A 24,212-nucleotide genomic window follows, 5' to 3' on the forward strand; every position below is an offset into this window, starting at 1 on the left:
TAACTCTTAGTTTCTTTTTTGATGTTTTAATTATTACAGTTAACATTTTAATTCATCTGAAATTTATTTCATTATAAAATGAGGGTTTTTCCCTTCCTAGATCATTAGCCACTTATTCTAACTCCATTGATCTAAAAATCTATTCTTATTCCATTGATTGAAATGCTTCCTTTATTTTTTTTACTATATGATCAATTTTTGGACTTTATGCCAATAATGTGAGTGTTTCTTTCAGTATAATCTCTTTTAAAGTGGGAACTATAATGTAGGAATAGACTAGGTCATCTGATCTGTAGAGAAATAAAAATGTTCCATGTCTGAAATCTCAAAAAACAAAAGGTAATATTTGAATATATAAAATATAGCATCTACTCTGAAAAATAGCAAACTAAAAGTAAAAGGAAAATAGAGTGGGAGTATTTGCAACTCATAACAAAGGACAAATTACATATAAAGAGTACCTTTAAATTTTATATGAAAAATATCAGTATAGATAAGTAGGCAGAGAATATAAACAGACAAAAGAAGGTACAAATAGTCAACGGAGTGTTGGGAAAATATTTTTTTCTTGTTAATGGTCAAATGCAAAATAACATAATAATTAAAAACGTTAAAAGAGTTAAAGCTAATTGTTGACAAAATTGTATTCAGTTTGATATGCTGATGATATTATAAATTGGGACAACACTGGCAAAGTAATATGACAGTTTGTACTAAGAATTGTAAATATGTTCATTCCCCTTAGACGCCAGATCTGAGAATTTCTGAGAAAATCGTTCAACACAGGTAAAAAGCTACAAGGGTGACAACATGTATTTTAAAGCTGCTTGTCATAGGAGAATTTGAAAATAATCTAAATGTTGTATATTAAAGAGCCCTGATATCTCAAAGGAGGCTGGCCGACCAGTGGAGTAGTCAGTCTTTTAGTGTGGCCCAGGATCTGGTCCACAGTTTTCTTTCTTATTATAAAATATCATACAAGCAAATGAAATATATGTGTGTACATATATATGTGTTTTTATTTCATAAAGTGAGTGGCATGTATATATGACCCAGCTAAAGAAAAAGAACATTACCAGAACCATAGAAGCTCCCTGTTAACTGTCTCCCCTTTTTTTCCCATAGATTTAACCATTACGGTAAATTGTATTAGTTGTTCCCTTGTTATTTTAAATGTTTTTGTCACGTGTGTGTATCTCTAAACAAAACAATGTAGTATTTTATTTGTTTTTGAGCCTTGTTTAACTTTCGGAATTCTACTCTATGTATTCTTTCTGTAACTTGCTTTCATTGATCAGGGTTATGCCTGTGAGATTCATCTAGATGCATGTAGCTGTAATTCCTCCCCACCCTCTGCCCTCCACACATACTGCTATTGTATAGTCTTGGCTTGCAAATACTCAACTTCAGTTTACCAAAGTAATTCTATTTATGTGCCTTTTGGTTCCAAGCCCACTCCCTCTTCAGGAAATATATAATGTCATAAGCATACACATTCACGACAAAATACGATCATTCTGTACATACCATTCTGCAATTTTTCCAGTCAGTAATTTTCACCTTCCTATTTATTCCAGTACATTTTTTCTCATTTAGTGCATAGATCATATTTAACTTTCCACAATTTTTCACCCCAAAATACCCTTTACAAGTGATATATACAAGCTTGTTTCCAATTCCATATCATGCATTGCTTCTGGTTGTTATAGTCTATAAGTCTGTTTTATTCTCATGTTCTTTTTTTAATGATGAATGAGGTGGTCATTATTAATGATGACTCAGTTGAAGAGACTCTGCCGTGATCCTACAGAATGTTCTACCTTTTGGGTTTGGGTGCTTTCTACCTTGTAGTACCATTTATCTTGTTCCTCTAGCCTGTGTTTTTCTTATAAATTGGAAGTTCTGTCTAAATACTTGATGGATTCAAGGTTAATATTTTGGGCTAGACTATATCTTTGGTGATACGGATGTCATGTTGGATCTTACCAGAAGATGCATAATATGTTGATTCACCATGAGTGTTGCTCAGATTGATCCTGGATTAGGATGGTGACAATTTGACAACTCCCTTGTATAGATATGTTTATTCCCCTCTGTATTGGAAATACTCTGTTATTGATAATTTGGAACAAATATTCAGTTTTATACCAACTATTCATATAATTGTTTTAACATCAATAGGTGATCTTCATATAAATAAGTATTTTCATTAGGTTGTATTTGAGTTCTCTGATTCCTTCTATGTTTAATAGTTTCCACTGAATTCTAGTTTCTTAATTTACAAAAGGGAACATACCTTTCTAGCATTATTGGTGTCTACCAGTTAGAGTACCTATTTCTGATAATCAAGTCATTTGGGAAGCTGAATTTATTATAAGGTTGCTTGGAGAGGTAGACAAAGAGATTGAGGTGTCCTGAGTTTAACAGCACAGACTTGAGCCAGATTGGCTAGGTTCCAGTATTATTAACTTTGTTATTTACTGGGTATATGACTTTGGCAAATTACTTAACCCTTCTGTTTCAGTTTCCTTATCCTCTACTGCCTTATGTATACCTGTGGAGAGACACTGGAAAGTAAAGGAAAAATGAAAAAAAAAAATCGTTAGGGTTTAGGTTATGGGTGATTAAAATATTTTCTTCAGCATTGTATCATATTCACAACGTAAGAGAGGAAATCAACAAAGTAACTGTCATATTGCTTTTTAGATATTTTTTAAAAACTAAATATAAAAAATTAGTTGCTCATATTTCGTGTACAAGTCAATGAGTTTTTAAATTATAGTTGGCATACAGTAATATATTAGTTTCAGTCGTACAACATAATGATTAGAGATCTATATCACACAGTGATCACCCCACTAAATCTAGTACCCCCTTCCCCCTTACATGTTTATTACAACATTGTTGACTATTTTCCTTATGCTACACTTTATATCTCCGTTAATATTTTGTAACTATCCATTGGTACTTAATCGCCTTGCCCTTTTTCACTGTCCCTGAACCCCCTTCCCATCTTGTAGTCCTCAAAATGTTCTCTGTATCTGAGTTTATTTCCATTTTTGTTGTTATTGTTGTTTATTCTCTTTAGATTCCACATGTACATGAAATCATGTCATATTTGACTGTCTCAATCTGACTTATTTCATTCAGCTCAGTACCCTCTAGATCCATCAAGGCAATATCTTTTTCCATTGCCTTCCTTTTAGTCTGTGTGTGTCTTTTAATCTGAAGCGAGTCTCTTGTAGGCAGCCTATGTAGGAGTCTTGTTTTTCTTAATTCATTTAGCCACTCTATCTTTTGGTTGAGGTACTTGTTGATAGAGATGTAGTTATTGCCATTCTTTATTGATGTTTTTGGTATATGTTTTTTTCTTAGAGAGGTCCTCCAACATTTCTGTAATACTGACTTGGTGGTGATGAACTCCTTTAGTGTTTTCTTGCCTGGAAAGCTCTTTATTCGTCCTTCGACTCTGAATGATATCTTTCTGATAAAGTAACTTTGGGTAGACTGGTTTTCATCACGTGGAATATTCTGTGCCAAGCCTTTCTGTCCTGCATAGTTTCTTTTGAGAAATCAGCTGCTAGTCTCATGGGTGCTCCCTTGTAGGTAACTCACTCCTTTTCTCTTGTGGCTTTTAAGAATCTCTTTGTATTTAACTTTGACATTTTAATTATGATGTGTCTTGGTGTGGGCCTCTTTGGGTTCATCATCTTTAAGATTTTCTGAGCTTCCTGGGGTTGTATGTCTATTTCCTTCCACAGGTGAGGGAAGTTTTTCATCATTATTTCTTCAAATAGGTTTTCAACTTCTTGCTTTCCCTCTTCTTCAGGTACCCCTATGACACTTGTTACATTTAATTTTGTCCCATAGGCTCTTTAAATCATTATCATATTTTTGGATTCTTTTTTCTTGCTGTTCCGATTGGGTGTCCTCCACTTTCCCATCCTCTATTATCGGTGATTCGATCCTCCGCTTCATCCACTTTGTTGATTCCCTATAATATACTCCACATATCAGATAATGCATTCTTCATTTCTGACTGGTTCCCTTTTATAATATCCATTTACATTTTTATTTTTATCTCTTTGTTAAAGTTCTCGCTGAGTTCATCTACACTTCCCGTAAGTTCATTGAGCATCTTTATAACCAGTGTTTTGAACTCCATCTGTTAGATTGCTTGACTCCATTATTCCTGCATCTTTGTTCTGTTCTCATGGTTTCTGCTTCTTTGTCTTCCCATTTTGGCTGCTTTTCTGTGTCTGTTTCTATGTACTAAGCAAAGCTCCTAAGTCTCCCGGTCTTATTAACGTGGCTTTGTGTAGTAGGTGTCCAGTGGCACAATCTTGAGAGGGATTCAGCTGCAGGCCAAATTTAGCTCAAGCCTCTACCCCTCTGGAACCACCTGGTAAGATTCAGCAGCAATCCACAGACGCTGTGCTTATAGTAGCCTCAAGTGGCCACGCCAGAAACTGAGGCCAGGTGCTACCTTAGAGCTACTTAGTAAGGGGCACAGGACTCCCTGAGGACACACCTGGATGTGGCTTGGGTGGGGCTGTGAGTTGAGGAAGGTCGAGTTTCAGGGAATCCTCTGGGTGGAGCGACCTCTATTATCCAGCTTGATGATGTCTCAGCTGTGGAGGTGCTGAGTCTGCAGGCCGGGGGAGGGGAGGGCTCAACAGGAACAATGGATACTGCCATCACTTCTGCAGGAGAGAAAGCCTTGCTTCCAGCCTTTGCTCTAACAACTGTGTCTCATTATAACTTCCTTGTGCTTCCCACCCTCAGCAGCTGACCTGATTCTGGTGCTCAGAGCGAGCAAGTCTTTCTCTGTGAAAGTCTGGCCATGGATACGGCCCCTTAAGTAGGAACGTTTGCATTTGCTGCAGCCTCTGTCCCACTCAGCCACTCGGAACCAGGCAGCCTCGCTTCTTCGCCCCCTCCTACCTCCTATTCTTGCAGAATGATTTCTTATTTCTCTTCCAAGTTGTAGGGCTTCTGTTCATCTAGATCCCAGATGACTCTGCTTGCTGTTTGCTCCGTGTTTCTGTCACAACTTTGATGTGGTTGCAAGAGGAGATGAACAAAGCTTCTACCATCTACACCATTTTGCCAGGTCTCGCCTTTTTAGGTATTTTTAATGTGCATTTTAAAGTGCAAACACACTGGCAAGTGATTCATGGACCTTTTACATTGATTTTAGTTTATCCTTCTTGATACAGTGTTCAAGAAATTCTTAATGCAATAAAATTGTAGTTTTCATTAGATAAAATTTTGTACTTTAGCTGTTTTATTTTAATAAACTCTGTAATTACCATTGTTTAGCTTTAATAAGCAGGATAAAATAATTAGCCTTTGATTTTTCTCAGTGATATACAGCTGATTTTCTCTTAAATACATAGTGAAATTATATTTAAAACCTTGAAGTGTTTTTACCTTAAGGAATGTTGTACAGTTAAAAGAATAAAGTCATAGGCACTTTCAAATTTAGTTTATAAGGCTCAAAAGTTTTTTTCTCTGCTTTTAAGAGCATGAATTTCATGGTAAGATTTCATATACAGGAGGCAGGTTATTCATTGTGATTTTATAACATTCTTGAAATGAGCACACAGTCTCATCTATTTTAGTCTCCTGGCTGTATATCAAGGTCATTTTCTTCAGTGGCACATATATAAAATATGTTCAGAACAAAGGAATGTTATTTTCCTTATCACAAGTTAAATCTTGTTATTAAGTTTGAAGACAGCTCAGTTGGAGTATCCTTTACTGTGAAAGGATCGTTTTGGTCACTTATATTGATGCAATATTAGTTTTAAGAGAATTAAGTAAAAATTAATTGGAGTGGAATCTGCTTATTTTATTTCCTGGCATGGGATAGGTCTTCGGCAAATATTTACATTACTTAACAACATTTTTATTAAGATAATTTGAGTTGATACAATTTTCTCAGTTCAGGCAAACAACAGGATACTAAATCTCTGCTTTCCAAGGGATTCTCTTATTTGGTAGCCCAGTCTTTCATTAGCCGTCTAAAATTTGTTATTTCATTTTAAAAACTTTTTATTATGGAAAATTTCAAACATCAAAAAGTAGAATAAAATAACCTCCCATGTACCAGTCTCCCAGTTTCAACGGTTATCAGTTTATGGCCTATCTCACTTTCTTTGTATCCTTCACCTTCTCATTTCACCATCCAACTCGATTATTTTAAAGTAAATCCCAGATATCATTCAATCTGTAAGTATTGCAAGTCTGTCTCTGTGAAAGTCCAGTGTGCAACTAAAAGATAAAGGCTCTCCTTTTTAAATGTAACTACGGTACCTTCGTGCTCTTCTTTGCATCTTCAGTTTTTCCTAAGGCGTTTATCCATTGTGTTCCTTTGCTCTACTGTGCCTTCTAGTTTCGTTTATGTTTTGAAGTTATTTTTTCTTTAATTTCTCTTGAGTCATTTTACCCTTTTTTAAAATGTTCCTGTTACGTAATCACCAAACTTTTGAGTTTTTCTAATTTTATGTTGCTCTTTTAGAGCTTCTATCATTTTCTTAATTTCTTTCAGTTTATGTTACCATAGTTACATTGTAGTTTTCATCTAATTTGTGAGCATGTCTTTTTGGCATGCTTGCAATGTCTATTGGATGTTATTTCACTCCTTATTCTGTTTATTTTTTTAACTGTACATTGAATGGGATTCAACCAAGATCCTTTTGTGTTGCCCATTTTTAAGTGAAACAAGTTTTCCATGCATTTTTAATAGGGAATGTGGATCAGGATAGCTTTCCTAACTTCACTGCTCTAGGTCTCTTCTGTGTTTTCACAAAGTAATAAAAAATACAGCCTGAGGTCTGATATCTGTTGGTTGTATTAACCCTCCCCCAGTTTTGTGTGGACCCTTTCTTTCTTTTGGCCCTATTTTCCCCATTCTGACTTTGGATTAGATTCTCAAAAGTTACTCCTCAGTGCAGGGATTTATCTGGAAGCAGGGTTTGGTTTGCTGGTTTCTTAAGTTCATAGGGTCCCACTCCACCTGTCACTCCCCTATCACTCTAGCACTCCACAGATTGGAGCCTTCTAAGTCCCCTCCCAGTTTCTGCTGCTCTTCTCAGAATGGCCTGCCAAGCTTACATTGAAGGCCTGATAGCAATTTTGTGGTTCTCTGGCTCTCAGGGCTCTCACAAATTTGTTTTCCATTTATTTCCTCTTGCACACTTTCTGTGCAAGCTACTGGTGGCTTGAAATGACCTGCCTGTATTTTGGAGTTCATGATACTTTGTCATCTAGCTGTAGATGCTGTCCCTGGGTAGTTAGTGTTTTGGTATCTTGGTTGCACTTGTTTGTTTTTATGGGGATCTAGTGGGGAGATTCAGTAACTTTGCTGCTAATGCCATCTTCCCAGAATCCTGTTTTTATTTAAAGTTTTTCAGATTTCTATGCTATTTTTATTTAATTTACTTTTATTGAAACATAATTGACATATAATATCCTATTAGTTTCAGGTGTGTATCACAATGTTTCAATATTTATATACATTATGAAATGATCCCCATGATGAGTCTACTTACCATCTGTCACCATACAAAGTTATTAAAATATTATTGACTGCATTCTTTATGCAGTGTATGTTACATCCCCATGACATTTATTTTATTATGGAAGTTTATACCTCTTAATCCCCTTCACCTATTTCACTTACCCCGCAAATGCTGCCCTATCTGGTAACTACCAGTTTGTTTCCTGTATATATGAGTCTGTTTTCATTTTGGTTTGTTTGTTTTGTTTTTTTATTCCACACATAAGTGAAATCATCCGGTATTTGTCTTTCTCTGATTTATTTCACTTAGCATAATACCCTCTAGGTCCATTCATGTTTTTGCTAATGGTAAGATTTCATTCTTTTTTATGGCTGAGTAATGTTCTGTTGTATATTTATACCACATCTTCTTTATCTATCCAGATATTGATAGACATGATGGTTTCTTTCACTCTGTAAAAACTTTTAGTTTAATGTAGTCCAATTTGTTTATTATCTACTTTTGTTGTCTTTGCCTGAGGAGACTAGTGCAAAAAAATGTCTAAGACCAATGTCAAAGAGCTTACTGCCTATGTTTTTGTCTAGGAGTTTTATGGTTTTAGGTCTCGCACGCAAGTCTTTAATCTATTTTGAGTTTATGTATATGGTGTAGGATAGGGATCCAGTTTCATTCTTTTGCATGTGTTCTCCAGTTTTACCAACTCTATTGAAGAGACTGCCTTTTCTCCAATGTATATTCTTGCCTCCTCTGTCATACGTCAATTGACCATATATGTGTAGTTTTATTTCTGTTCTCTCTATTCAGTTGACATGTGTCTTTTTTTGTGTGCATGCCAGTACCATACTGTTTTGATTACTATAGTTTTGTAGTATAGTTTTAAATCAAGGAGTGTGATGCCGTCAGCTTTGTTATTCCTCAAGATTTCTTTGACCGTTCACATTCTTTTGTGGTTCCATACAAATTTTGGGATTCTTTGTTCCAGTTTTATGAAAAACGACTGATATTTTGATGGGAATTGCAGTGAATCTGTACATTATTTTCAGTAGTATGGAAATTTAAATGATATTGACTTTTCCATTCCATGAGCATGGTAGGTATATCTATTTATCTGTGTTTCCTTCAATTTCTTTCATCAGAGTCTTATAGGTTTTAGAGTACAGGTCTTCCACCTCCTTGACTGAATTTATTTCTAAGTATTTTATTCTTTTTGATGCAATTATAAATGGGAGTCTTTTCTTAATTTCACTTTCTGGTAGTGTGTTACTAATGTATACAAACAGCCAATTTCTATATTTTAATTTTGTATCTGTGTTATTACCGAATTCATTTATTAGTTCTAATAGTTTTTTTGGTGGAATCCTTAGGGTTTTCTGCATATAGTAACATGTCATCTGCAAATAGTGACAGTTTTACTTCTTTCTAATTTGGATGTTTTTTATTCTTATTCTTGACTAATTGCTGTGGCTAGGATGTTCAATACTATGTTGAATAAAAGTGGCAAGAGTTTCTGATATTAGAGGAAAAGCTTTCAGCTATTCACCATCAAGCATGATGTTAGCTGTGAGTTTGTTTTATATGGCCTTTATTATGTTGAGGTATGTACCTTCTATACTCACTTTGTTGAGAGTTTTTATCATAATTGAATGTCAAATTTTATCAAATGCTTTTTCTGCATCTATTGAGATGATGATATGATTTTTATCCTTATTTTGTTAATGTGGAGTATCATGTTTCTTGATCCACGGATGTATAACCATCTTTGCAACCCTGCAACAAATCCCACTTGATCATGGTGTTTGAATCTTTTAATGTATTGTTACATCTGATCTGCTGATATTTTCTATTTTGCTGAGGTTTTTTGCATTTATGTTCGTCAAGGATGTGGGCCTGTGATTTTCTTTTTTTCTTTTTTTTGTTTTTTATTTTGTAGTCTCTTTGTCTGGTTTTGGTATTAGGGTAATGCTGACTTTATAAATTGGATTTGGAAGCATTTCTTGCTCTTCTTTTTTTGGAATACTTTGAGAAGGATAGGTATTAACTTTTCTCTGAATGCTAGTGAGCATTCACCTGTGAAACCATCTGGTTCTAGACTTTTTTGTTTTGGGGAGTTTTAAAATTAATGATTTAATTTTATTTGTTGTAATTGGTCTATTCAGGTTTTCTATTTCTTGATGATTCTTTTTGAAAGATGTTTTAATAATATGTCTATTCTAGGTTTTCTAATTTTTTGGCATATAACTTGTATTTTTATCTTTTGTATATCTATGGTGTCAGTTGTTAGTTATACTCTTTTTATTTCTGATTTTATTTGGGCCTTCTCTCCCCTTTTTTCCCTTGAGTCTGGCTAAAGTTTTATTGATTTGCTTATTTTTTCAAAGAACCAGGTTTTAGTTTTATTGCTTTTTTTTTTTTTTTTTTTGGTCTTTCATTTATTTCTGCTGTGATATTTATTTCCTTTTCCTTTTCTATCAACTTTGGGCTTTTTTTTTTCTTTTTCTTTTTAGTTCTTTTTCTAGTAGTTTTAGGTGTAAAGTTCAATTGTTTATTTGTGAGTTTTCTTATTTTTTGAGGTAGTCCTGTATCTCAGTGAACTTCCTTTTTAGAACAGCTGTTCCTGAGTCCCATAGATGTTAGGAAGTTGTATTTCCATTTTTGTTTGTCTCAAGGTATTTTTTGATTTCCTCTTTGATTTCTCCGTTGACCCTTCGGTTGTTTAGTAGCATATTGTTCAGTCTCCTCATGTTTGTGTTTTTTCCAGTTTTCTTCTTTTAATTTCTAGTTTCATACCATTGTGGTTGGAAAAGAGGCTTGATATAGTTTGTCTTGAGTGTTTTGAGACTTGATTTGTGGCCTAACATGTGATTTGTCCTAAAGAATTTTCCATGTGCAATTGAAAAGAATGTGTATTCTGCAGTTTTTGGTTGAAATGTTTTATTAATATCTATAACTCCCTCTGTTGTAATTTATCCTTTAAGAATAATGTTTCCTTATTGATTTTCTCTCTGAATAATCTGTCCACTGATGTAAGTGAGGTATTAAAGTCCCCTACTATTATTATAGTACTGTCAATTTCCCCTTTTATGTCTGCTAATATTTTCTTTATATATTTAGGTACTTCTGTGTTGGATGTGTAAATATTTATGAATGTTACATCTTCTTATTAGATTGACTGCTTTATCATTGTTTAATGCCTCCTTTTTTGTTTTTTTTATGTTCTTTATTTTAAGGTCTGTTTTGTCTGATATGAGTAGTGCGACCCTGGCTTTCTTTTCATTTCCATTTGCATGGAATATTTTTTTCTGTGCCTTCACTTTCAGTCTGTGTTTTGGTCTGAAGCGAATCTCTTGTAGGCAGCATATGTAAGGGTCTTGTTTTCTTATCCATTCAGCTACCCTATGTCTTTTGATTGGAGCATTTAATTCATTTAAATCTAAAGTAATTATTGATAAGTATGTACTTATTGCCATTTTGTTAAATTTTTTTTGTTTATGTAGTTTTTCTCTGCTTCTTTTTTTCTTAGTCTCTTGTGGTTTTGATGGTTTTCTCTAGTGTTATGTTTGGATTCCTTTCTGCCGTGTGTGTGTGTGTGTGTGTTTGTATGTATGTGTATGTATGTATGTATGACAGTCTAAGCTGATAGTTGCTTAAGATCAAACGCATTCTAAAAGCCCCATTTTTTACCTTCTCCCCACATTTTATGTTTTCGATGTCATATTTACGTCACTTCATTTTGCGTATCCCCTAAGTACTTATTGTAGTTATAGTCTGTTATATTTCTTTTATCTTTTAACCTTCATACTAGATTTTTAAGTGGTTGCTCTACTGCCTTCACTGTATATTTGCTTTTACAAGTGTGATTTTTTTTCTTTCATCTGTTTTCTTATTTCTAGTTATGACCTTTTTCACTTAAAAAAAGACCCTTTAATATTTCTTATATGGCTAGTTTAGTGGTGATGAACTTTAGTTTTTGCTCATCTGGGAAACTTTATTTCTCTTTGAATTCTGAGTGATAACCTTGCTAGGTAGAGTATTCTCTTTTTTTCCCCAGCACTTTACATATGTCCTGCCACTCCCTTTCGTCCTGCAAAGTTTCTGCTGAAAAGTCAGCTAATAGTTTAATGACATTTCCCTTTTATGTGTTTGGTTGTTTTTACCTTGTTGCCTTTAAGATTCTCTCTTTACCGTTAACTTTAGTCATTTTAATTATAATATGTCTTAGTGTAGATCTCTTTGTGGTGTTCTTCTGTGAGATTTTCTATACTTCTTGGACTTGGATGTCTGTTTCATTACCTAGGTTACTTAAGTTGTTAGCCGATATTTTTTTCAAATAAGTTTTTTGCCCCTTTCTCTCTTCTCCTTCTGGGACTCCTATAATGTGACTGTTAGTATTCTCGATATTGTCCTAGGTACTTTAAACTATCCTCACTTTTTAAAATTCTTTTTTCCTTTTGCTTTTCTGATTGAGTGAATTCCACTAGTCTATCTTCCAGATCATTGCTTTTCTATCATGTAATCTGCTGTCGATTCCCTCTAGTGTATTTGTCATTTCAGTTATTGTATTCTTCAGCTCTGGTTCTTCCTTATATTTTTCTAATTCTTTGTGTAAGTTCTTATTGTGTTTTACCGTTCTCCCTATTTCACCGAGCAATGTTATGATAGTTACTTTGAACTCTTCATCATGAAAATTTCTTATCTTTGATTCATTAGGGCTTTTTTCCTGTTCTTTCTTTTGGAATATATTCTTCATCTCCTCATTTTGTTGATTTCCTATGGTTGTTTCTATGAATGAGGTAAAACATTTATCTCCCACTGTTGAAGGAGTGGCCTTATGTAGGAGCAACCACTGTGTACATGGAATGGACAGGGGATTGGTGAGGTGTCCAAAAGTGTGCTGTGTTGGGGCCACCTTTGCTGGACAACTTAAGTGGGCATGACCAGGAGGTTCTAGGGCATGACCATGCTGGGGTTCCCTTGGCTGGTCAACTGGAACTGGTGCCGGTGTGGTCTCGGGAGGGTGGGGTCCCCATGGTACACTGTGTTGGGACCATCTTGATGGGATGGCTGGGGCTGGAGTTGGCATGTGCTGGGTTGTCTCAGGTCTGCCTTGTTGGGATGGCTAGAGGTGGAGCAGGCTTGGGCCATGGTGTTCTGAACCGGGATGCTATGGCATAATGGCTGAATCTGGTGCAGAATGGAGTTTGGAGCATGCCATGCCAGGGTTGCCTTAGTGGGATGGCTGGAGCTGGGTCAGGCTCAGGTTTTAGGGGTTCTGGGGCATGTTGCTTCTGAGCCACTTTGGCAGGATGGCTGGATCAGGCACAGGCCAGGGAGGTCCTAGTGTGTGCCGCTCAGACCTTCCTGGCAGGACCACTGGAGCTGGAGTGGACAACTGCCAGGGATCTTTGTCAGGATGGCTGGAGCTGGAGTGGGCTGGGGAGGCCCTGGAGTGTGTCGCTCCAGGGCTGTCTTGATGGGATCACTGCCTAGGGCTCAGGCCGGGGGTTTTCCAGAGCTTCCTGTGCTGGGTTCACCTTGGCGGGATGGCTGGAGCTGGCGCAGGCAATTGGAGGAGGCAATTGGAACCGCTTTTGGGTGACAGCTGGAGCTGATGTGGGCCAAGGGCCCAGGGTGCACTGGTTGCAGGCCTGCTAGAGTGTCTGGACTGTGCTTCCACCTGCACTCTTAAGGTTGAAGAGGAATATAAAAATGGCACTTGCCGGTGCCTCTTCTCCCAGAAAGAGATCCAGCAGTACCCTCCTGTTTGGCAGATGCTCTAGAGTTAGTAAATAAATTTCCTTCATGTATAGTCTAGGTGCCCCTTTAACTGCTGTTTTGCTGTGTCCAAGGGCAGGGTAGTTTGTGCATGGACCTCTCAGTGATACCTACCGCAGGTTGCTGTTTAGGGGTTGGGGTTCCTTTTGTCAACATGTCTCCAGCTCCTGCTCTTATCTCTGTGGTCCCTATATCATTAGTTATGTGGAATCTGTTTATTTAATCAGTGCTAAGTTCCTCTTTAGGGCGAATTGTTCTATATGTAGGTGTATAGTCAGTGTTTTGGTGGGAGGAGTTGAGCTCAGGGCCTTCCTATACTGCCATCTTGGACCCCTTCTCCTGTTTTTGTTTTTAAGTTCAAGTCATCTGCCCAAGAATAGAGGCTAAGTTTTTGATCTACCATTAACGTTCACCTTTGAGAACTTGTAATAAACCTTATGGGTCACTTATATCAAAGAAGCTGAATTCCATAGAGTTTAAGTGACTTTCCAGTTATTTAGGGTAAACCTTAAAACAAGAATCCAGTTTTCCTGACAATTTAGTTCAGTACCCTGAATATTAAAAGTGTTCTTTTTATTAAGACACCCCTAAAAGCTCAACATTATATAATTTTTTTAATTAACATGAATTTTGCAAGTTAATATTTTAATGGATAGTACATTTTTCTATAGTTCTAAAAATTACACGGATAGTAATAACAGTGTTTTCTCCTATGAGGAAGAAATGCATAGATGTTACTACATTTACTAATAAGTTTGGTACTTTTTGTTGGTCAAAGTAAATTAAAATATTGTCAATTAAAAAATATTTTTATCTTATGTCTTGGTAGTCCCCTAGGCTACTTCAATGGCAGTTTTTTTTTTCTTTTTAAGTTAACCACTAAAAAGTAAATATAAGATCTAAACTTTTAATTTAGAATTTGATAGGAATGAACAAACTATTTGAATCTGGTTTGAAATTCAATTTCTGCCTAATTTTCTGATGTCTTTTTAGTGGCTATGGGGTAAGTTAAGTTTGTAGTTTTACCTTTGCATTTCTCATTCTAGTTAGTTCTGTACCTAATGTTGTTTATGGTTTGTTTACGATGATGCAGAAGGTCTGTACATAGTGCTGTGTAAGTAGCAAATGGTGTGGCTCTCTAAGGGCTTGTTGTACTCACAAGGTTTTCCTTGCCAGTGATTCTCTTTTTTTCCTAAAGAAAGTTATTCTTTATATATTAAAAAAACAGTCACAGTAAATTTTCTAGTTCTATGTAATTTTCTTTCCATTCTGGTCTTCACTAGTTATAAATAACACATGAAATGACTTTTAAGGTAGAAAGCAGGAATCCATTTTGAAATGTTCTATAAAATAAAGAATGATTTATGGTTTCATATGATTTGTGCTGAAAGCACTCGGGCTTTGCCAGGTCATCAAAGTCCTGTCAGGGGAATCTATTATTTATTGTTCGATATGCTGGGAGTGGTGTAAGTACTTTGTTTTACATTTATCTTATGTAAGTATAGTGTTAGGAAAATCAATTCCAGATATTAATACAGTTTTAAGAATAGATCATAGAGAACTAACCCAAATATTATAGTTGTAAATGAGGTTTAACATTAAGAATTTGGATTAAAAGGGGATTTTGAAAAATGAATAAATAATGGTTTCATTCCTGTAAAATGTTTTAGATAATCTTGAAAATATTAATTTCATACCTTTTTGGTTCTGATTTTAGTCTAGCTCCTTCACTTAATAATGAAACATCTCTATTTTATCTAGACAGGTTTTGGAAAATTGCCAAAAACTGGGACTATATATGTTTGTTATGTGATCATATAGTGTTCTGTAAGCTTCTAATGTATTTATTTTCTAACTGCCAAGTTTATAAAAGAACCTCAACTGATAAGAGCAGTATGTAACAAACTTCAGTTTCCCCCATTACAAACTATTATGAAATGCTAATTTAATACTTAATATTTACCTGTGTTTGATAAAAATTACATGTCAGTAAAAGTTGTTGGCCTTGTATCAGAATTATACATTTTTCCTATAATCTTTTAGCAGAGTTCTTTGATACAGTCTCACTAATGAATTTAATAATCATTTAATAAATGTGAAATGTGTAAATGATATTAAATGTTTGATGAACTTCTATAGTGTACATATAGAAAAGGCCACTGGACTTCTGTTTAAAGTAACTATTTTACGTTGTTAGATCTTTGATGTTAACATTAGTAATAGTTAACAAATGATAGTATTTTTTTCTTCAAATAACTAATTTATTGGAGAAGGAAGAGAATGGAAGAGAGCCAATATTTATTGAATGTCAGTGACATGCTAGGAGGCACTGTGTAAGGTATTTTATATCATTTTGTACCTATTCCTCCATATACCCCTATGAGTTGTACAATTAGCCCTGTATTACAGTTCAAAACATTGTACTTGTATATCTGTACACACATATATATTTTACAGTGTGATTTCAGTATGATTTGACCCTGATCTAGGTTATCTGTTTCTAACTCATGTCTGGCTTTTCCTAGTGGGGGAGATTAGATAATTCATTTCAAGCCTTTATATTTTTCACATAAATGCCTCAAAAGAATGTTATGTGAATTTGAGGAATGATTCCGAAGTAGTTCACTTTTTATTGTGCCAAGTGTTAAAAAATGTTCTATTTTGAAATTAGTCAAGGTTTACCTGTTATTAAAATTGGCTTATAAATATCAATTTAAACAAAACAAGGAGTTATTTTACTTTTTTTTTTCCCCTAAGTTAGGTTATAAGACCACAAAGGTTATGTTAACTTTTCCTAAACAAGAATTAAACAAGATAGGGGGAAAAAATTAAATCATTTCTTCAATCAATCAATCAATCAGTCAAACCTGAGACTTAAAGCTCAAATTTTATACAAGTTCATTCTTTATTCTGTGACTACAGTTGTTTTTCTGAAACACTGATTTGGCCATGTTCTGGCTAAAATCCTTTCAATAGTATCTGTTGCTTACAGGTTCTAGTTCATACACCATGGTTTGGCTCCAACCATTCTTTTATCAGCATTGCCTTTTGGTTCTCTCTTCCTTCACCCTTTGCCAAGAAAACTCCCTTCCACTTTCCTTTTTCCTTCCATTTTCCTCCTACACTTTTCAGTTGGGTTGTTACAGATCCTGAAACACCCAGCTAATGTCCCCTGCTCTTTGGAGCTTCCTGTGATTCCCTTCTGCAGAGGAAATGCTGCTTTCTGTTGTGTTCCTATACCAGTTTTGATTACATGTATTATTTTAATCCATATAAATTTGTATTCTTTATACTCTGGGCTCTTTTAGACTAGAAAGTGCCTTTATCTTAACTTTGTTTTTCTCACCACCTATCACAGTCTGCTCTGTCCCTCTTGCCATCTTCCCTTTCCCCATTTTTTTTCTCCTTTTCTTTCCTTCAGCAGATATTTACAGGGAATCTACCATGTTCCCCCTCTGTTCAAGGAACTCAGTGTTTATTAAGTGGGTGGGAAGAAATACGAAATCTTGGCCAGGAAGACATCACTAATGGTTTCATTAGTCTGTTATTTTAATCATTCTAAGCATGAAGGTAATAGGCCTTTGTTATTTAACATGGGAACAGCCTATCAGTTTCACAAATATGTGGGCGTGTCTGGATGGAAGTTTTAAGGGAAAGCATAAATGATAGTCATTTTGGTTTTATGTAATTTGGACTCAAATCATGTTGAGTATTGAAATCCATTTTTGGCTTTGCTTTGTTGGTAGAGACATGACTTCTGACGGTGTTGATCACAGCTCTGGAAATAATCACATGTTAATCACATGTGTATTTCACTACACAAAGTAGCAGCTAATTTGGGCCAAATAGAAGAGAGTAATTTTATTATTGTTTGCCATTGGAGTTGGTATCTGGTAAAAATAGGTGTATGTTTGGAGTAGTATTTAGTTGAAAGTATACTACTTTTAAAATATCTTTCTGAAGCATAATACAAGTATATAGTGTTTATAATGCAAGTATCTCCTGCTAACAACCAAACAATTCTATGAGGTAAATGGTGGTATTCCTATTGATGGATGAAGAAACAAGGGCTCAGAAGGAAGTCAAGTGACTTGTCTGATGTTGCACAGCTTAGTTAAGCAGCAGAACTAAGATTCAAGCCTAGATCTGTCTAACTTGAGTCCATGCCCATTTCCTTATGTTGTTGTCCTGCCCTTAAATCCTCATTTTCAGACTCATGTCAGAGTTGGAGAGAGTGACTTTACCATGGTAATTTGAATTCGAGATACTTCATTACTGAATTACTTGATCTTTGGCGAATTTTTTAACCTTTCTCATCCCGTTTCTTATATGAGATTATAATGAATAAAGGAGATGATGTATATGAAAATACATTGTGAACCATAAAGACTTATACCAATATTTGATAGTGTATTGTTAATGCTGTCATTACTACACAATTTAACATCCTAATTCTGCTTCCTGAACATTTCTTTGCTGTTGTCCTTTCTAACTAAACAGCATAACAGCTTTTAAAGTACTATAGTGACTGCATTTCATTAATAGGAAAAGTTATTTCTTTTGGTATAAAAAGTTTAGATAATCTTAAGATGCAAGCCATTAGAACAATACAATTTTAAATGTTTGAAGAAGTATGCTTAACTGTTCCAAACTTTCCATTCTCTTATTTCCTTGTACACCACACATTCTACTGTTTTTTCTTTGAATTATATCCAAAGTTAAGGTTGAAACTTTATGATGGCTTATTTTTACTCATTGGTATTTAATGGCTATATACAGTACATTTGGTCAGAACTTCTTTGAACCAAGCCTTATATACCTACAAAGTGTTCACCCCTGGAAAACTCTAGTTTTTCCATGAGTGCAGCTGGGGCTTGCGTTTAATGTGATTTTCAACTAGAGATCAACTATGTTATTTGCTTCCATGTATATTGCCTTTTACATAAAGGTAACCATTCCCTTTTCTTGATATCCTTGATGCTTAGTGTGTACTTTAAATCCCTGCCAAGAGAATGGTGCTATTTCTTTTCTACTAGGGAAAAATCCCAAGAGATCAGAGTGTTTCATTGCAGTGAAAATGTCAGTAGTAGCACTATAGAATTTTACTAAACTTTCAAAACGTGCTTTGTTTGTCTGACTGATAAAAGAGATTTAATAGCCTCTATTGCAAAAGTTATGAAAGAGTCTTGAACTTACAACATAGGATATTAAGTAGCCGATGTAGCTGAACACCTGATTTTTTTTTTTTTTTTGTAAAATCATTATCTTTGGTAAATTTTTATTTCTTTTGCTGGCACTGAGAGTAGTAATATATATTTCCTTTAATGATAACCAACTTATGATATGGCATAATTTGATTCCAAAACAGTAATGTTCTTTTCAAACTGCTGTATTAACCAGAAAGTAAAATACTATATCTTATAAATAGCCTTTTGAAATTAGCTAATCTATTGCTTAAGTGGATGTATGCCATTCCCCCTCACAGTTACTGAGGCTTTGGAGTTAGATTTGAGTTCACATTTTAGCTGTAGAACTTTATTTTCTTAAAGCATTGGGCAACAAGTTTACATATTTGCACCCCAGTTTCTTCTTAATCTTTAAAATGTATGTGCAGATGCATCTCTCTCAGTGCAGTTGAGAGAATCAGATAAGCTAAGTGTGGATATAGTTCCTAAATAACAAAGTACTATATAAACATTATTTTGACATTTGCTCATTTATGGGATTTGCTGATAAAAATAATTGAAATATTTGGTTTTTAAAAATATCTCTTCCATATACTAAAATTTTTAGCATTAGTAGTACATTTAGGAAATATTCAATGGTATAATGAACACTTTATATAGTTTAGAATACAAGGATGAGCCCACTTTGTTAAACTCTTCTGTACAGCGATAGCATGAATCAAACATTTTGCTTTATATATACATACTTATATATATATATATATATATATATTTCTACATTCTAAATGATATAGGTGTGTGTTTTTATAGGTTTGCCCGAATCCATCATTGCGGCTGCATGTTCAAGAAGTGGCCAGAGGGTTCTGCATGTTGATTCGTAAGTTTATCAATGGTAGCATTTAATACTTCCTAAATATCTCTATACAGAATTAAAGTTTAAATATACACACACGTTTGTACATATAAGTCATACATAAACTTTTCAAACTAGAAAAATGATTAGAATTGTTTAATTTTCACCAAAAATATGTGAAGTATATAATGTACAAATCTTACTATTATTTTCTGTGTAATAGTGATATTTTCTTTGAGAATAAACCAGATGTACCATAATTTTATTTTTCACATGAGTGATTTTGTTTTTAAATGATAAATAATTCTCCAAAAGGCTTGGAAACCTCATACCTGCCCTTTTTCTTATACATGTGTGTGGGCATATACAACTTGTATATGTAATTGCATTTTAGGCTTTATATTTGATTATTGAAAAATGTAGCTAGTAGATACAGAGTAGTGGTTTTCTTAAAATTAATCAAAATTTAAGCTATTGGAAAAATATCTAGAGTTTTGATTTTTCCTTTTTCTCTTAAATGTGATTATAAAAAGGAAGCCGATGGAAAATTAACGTTTATGATAAAGCATAGTTTAAAGCTCTCCATTCCAACTTTCTCCTGAAATAAGTCCTTAACTCCCCACCTATCTATTTAGTGCTTTTGACCATTCTTTCTTGGCACTTTAATTGTTCACTAAATAGGAGAAAAAAAAAGAAACAAGAAGAAATGGAATTTGTATTTTCTGTTAGATAGTAACTGCAGTGTTTTTCATAATGCCAGAATACAGAGAATAACTAGATTTGTTATAGGTTATAGTGATTTCTCGTATATTATCCTATTGTAAATATGTAGGAATCCAAAAAGTGATATTAGTTCATTTACATTTATACCTTTCTAAATTTATTTTAAAAAATATTAACTCTTTAGTTATTGGATGAAATTTATAAATTAAATTAGGTTCAGTTTTCAAATAAGTCCTTGAAATTCAGTTTTCAAATAAGCCCTTAAAATCCTTTCACTATCGTGTGCATGACTGCTTGTGTTAATGTCTTAATTTAGTCTTTTCGATGTATCGTGGATTTACATGCTGAAAAATCTGCTACCTTGAAAGCACAGGTACTGGGCCAGTGTGCATTAAAAGACTTAAAAATACAAATTCAAATTTATTTCCGATAATGTTAATTAACCTAAAATTAAAAATAAATCTTAAATTCCCCAAAGTTATTTTTTTGTACTCTACGCTGCTCACTATATTAATTTCTTTACACATTATGCAATTTAATTACCATCACAGCCAAGCGAAGTAGGTGGTATTCTCCCAGTTTACCAAATGGGGAATATGAAGCATAGAGAATTTAATTAATTTTTCTAACTTTACCCAGCTAGTGCTTATCTAACTTTAAATTTCAATTTATTTCATGTTTTTTTTTTCTTTCATTCCAAAACCTGAGGTCTTCCCAGAATGAAGAATATTTTAGAAATCACATAGGATTTACTGATATGCACAATAAATTTTGATTAGGAACATAAGAAGCTAAATCTTATTTCAATAAACAGTGAATTGATTAGAAAGGGTCTGCATTAAGAATTTACAGCTTAATAAAATAGTATTTCAAAGTGAGAATACTTTTTTCTTCTGCTTTAGATCCTCAGGTTTGGTGGCTTTTGAGAGTTTAGAAACATCCAGAAATTTATTTATAGGATGTTTCTCTGCAATGGGCCAGGTTTAAATATTTTCTCATTTTTATTCATTTTAGCATTTAAGGCTCTTTATAGTCAGATTTAATCTTCCCAATGCTACTTTCAATTTTCGATTTAAATGTATAATAGTGCCATATATCTCTGTTTTACAGACATACCTTCCCAAATTTTTTTAAAATAACTTTTGAATCATGGTTAAAAAAACAAAATTTGCCATCTTTACTATTTTAAGCGTATAGTTCAGTAGTGTTAAATATATTCATATTGTTGTACAACAGATCTCCAGAACTCTTTTGATCTTGCAAAATTGAAATTATACCCATTAGACAATAACTCTCCATTCCTCCCCTTAGTGCCTGGTAACTACCATTCTACTTTGTCTTCATAAATTTGAGTATTCTAGGTACCTTATATAATTGAAATTATACAATATTTGTCTTTCCATGGCTGGCTTATTTCACTTAGCATAATGTCCTCAAGGTTCATCCATTTTTTATCATGTATTAGAATCTCTTTCCTTTTTAAGACTAATATTCCATTGTATGTATTATGCCATATCCATTCATCTTTGATAAACTTTTAGGTTACTTCCACCTCTTATGATGCTTCTATGAACATGAATGTGCAAATAAATCTTCAAGATTCTCTTTTTAGTTCCTTTGGATATATATCCAGAATTGGGATTGCTGGATCGTATGATAATTGTATTTTTAATTTTTTAAGGAACTGCTGTACTGTTTTCCATAGCAGGTGTACCATTTTACATTCCTACGAACTTCCCATACTTTGGCTCGATGGGGAAGTTATGTATGGGTTCTTGAGTCAGAATTCCTGGGTTCAAATCCTGGTTTCTCCGCTTACTTAGATATGTAAACTTTAACAGGTTATTTTATCTTTCTTTACTTCAGTTTCATAATACAAAAGGAATAATAATAGTACTTAGTTTATAAGATTGTTTATAGGATTAAATGCAATAATCTATGTAATGGTTTTATGACAGTGCCTGATATAGTAAACCCTCATTTAATGTTAATTTCTGTTATTCTAAATATACTGTTGCTGATATTACTACTAGATACCAACAGTGAAGCCAGAGAAAAAAGTGACTAATCATGCCTTGGAGGTTAGTGGAAAGTGTCATAGAGATGACATTTGAACTGAGTCTTGAAAGATGAGTAAGAATTTAATGAAGAGTTAGAGCATTCCAGAAAGAGGAAACAGATTGAAAGGGCATGGCATGCTAGGTGAATGGTGAGAATGTTTAGTATGACTGAAAGGTTGACTATGTGAGTTGGATTAATGAGAGTTTGAAACCAGAAAGTAGACCTGAGCCATTTTGTGGAGGTCTGTATGCTGTGGTAGGGAGTATTGATTTTATCCTTAATAATTATCTTTAACATCTTTATGTCTTTCCCTTAAATTCATGATCAGTCCTTCAGTATATCCTGTCAGCTCTACTCTAAAACATAACCCAAATTTAATGAGTTTTCTCCATCTCTACTCTTCCTTCCAGTTCATTCCACTGTCATTTACCATTAAACTACTCCAAAAACCTCCTAATTGGTCTCTCTGTTTTCACTACTGCCTCCAGTATTTGGCTTCTTCCTCCTTTCTAACTGCATCAGATATGCTTCTCTTCCTTGCTCACTATGCTCTTCTATAGTTGTAATTATGCACTGTATTATTTATTCTTGATATTATTTGTGCTTTTTTCTGTATTTCTCCTTGATCTCTCTTGCTAGGTGTTTGTCTATATTATTAGTGTTTTCAGAGAACCAGCTTTTGCCTATTTCCTTCTGTGGTATCTTTTTTTTCGATGTAATTAATCTGTTTATTATTTTCTTCTACTTTCTTTGGCTTAAAATCACTCTTGTTCTTTTTCTAATTTCTTGAGTTAAATTCTTAATTCTAGCATTTAAGCCTTCCTTTAATAATTTATGATTCCTGTTCCCTCTTAGGGATCACGTTAGCTGTCTTCCATGAGTTTTTAGTATTTTCTAATAGACATCATGATTTCTTTATTTATTGGTTATTTAGAGGTATGTTTTCATATTTCCAGATACATTTTTAAAATTTTGATATCTTAATTGAATTTACAATTTCCAGTACTTGTGAGACAACATGAAAATGAGAAAGTGAAAAAAAAAGTTCTAGTGTGTCTCCTCTCTCTTCCTGCCTGTATCCACCTCCCCCCCGCCCCCGCCTTCTACCTGCATTCTCACCTTCTGGAAGCAGCTGGTGTTACCTTTTGTATGTCCTAAAATATGCTGTCCTGTAAAATAAGTTGCAGAAAAATACGTAAATTTTATTATGTGTACATTAGATTCAGTATGGAAAAAGTTTTAAGATGCAGAGCAGCTCCAAAACCAAGAATCTCTCGTGTTGCCTTTTTATTCCATACCCACCTCCTTCCTCTGCCTCTCCTATTTGTAACCCCAGCAACCACTAATTTGTTTTTTAGCTCTATAATTTTGTCATTTTGAGAATGAAACTGTATAGTAAGCAGCTTTTCTGGCATTCTTTTCTCTTAGCATAATTCTCTTGGAGATTCATCAAGGTTGTTGTACATATTAATAGTTTGTTCCTTTTTATTGGTGAGTAGTCTTCTATATTATATAGTTTAACCATTCACCTGCTGAAGGGCATTTGGGATGATTCCACCTTTTGGCTATTAAAAATGAATTTGCTGTGTGAATGATCATCTATAGATTTTTGTGTGTGTAAACTTAAGTTTTTATTTTGGTGAGATAAATGCTCAGGAGTGCAATTGCTGGATCATATGGTAATGGCATGTTTAGTGTTAAGAAATTGCAAACTATTTTCCAGAGTACCATTTTATATTCCTACTAGCAATGTAGAGGTAATACAGTTTCTCTGCATCTTTCCCAGCATTTGGTGTTGTCACTATTTTTTGGGTTGGGGGCAATTCTGATTGGTGTGTAGTGATATCTCATTGTGATTTTCATTCATAATTTCCTAATGTCTAAAGATGTTGAAGATTTTTCATGTACTTATTTGCTATCTGTATATCCTCTTTAATAAAATGTCTTCATATCTTTAGTCTATTTTCTAATTGGATTGTTTGATTGTTTGAGTGATTTTTCTCTCAGCATTTTGTCCTCTGGCTTCTTTTGTTGCTGTTGAGAAATGTCATTCTTTTGTAAGTGAATTCTTTACTTTCTGATTGCTTTAAT

At 34.1% G+C, this 24,212-nt stretch overlaps 1 protein-coding gene across 3 annotated transcripts in view; it reads left to right on the forward strand.

The window, feature by feature from the left end:
- The window catches only part of CHM (CHM Rab escort protein), a 192,502-nt gene that overhangs the window by 8,268 nt on the left and 160,022 nt on the right, over positions 1–24,212 (forward strand). For all 3 annotated transcript variants that reach the window (XM_039870201.1, XM_039870206.1, XM_039870205.1), the window contains exon 2: positions 19,295–19,361. In XM_039870201.1, coding sequence (XP_039726135.1) covers positions 19,295–19,361 — 67 coding nt within the window. The remainder of the gene's footprint in view (positions 1–19,294; positions 19,362–24,212) is intronic.

This window comes from Pteropus medius, unplaced genomic scaffold (assembly GCF_902729225.1).
Source record: "Pteropus medius unplaced genomic scaffold, Ma_sr-lr_union100, whole genome shotgun sequence".
NCBI lineage: Eukaryota > Metazoa > Chordata > Mammalia > Chiroptera > Pteropodidae > Pteropus > Pteropus medius.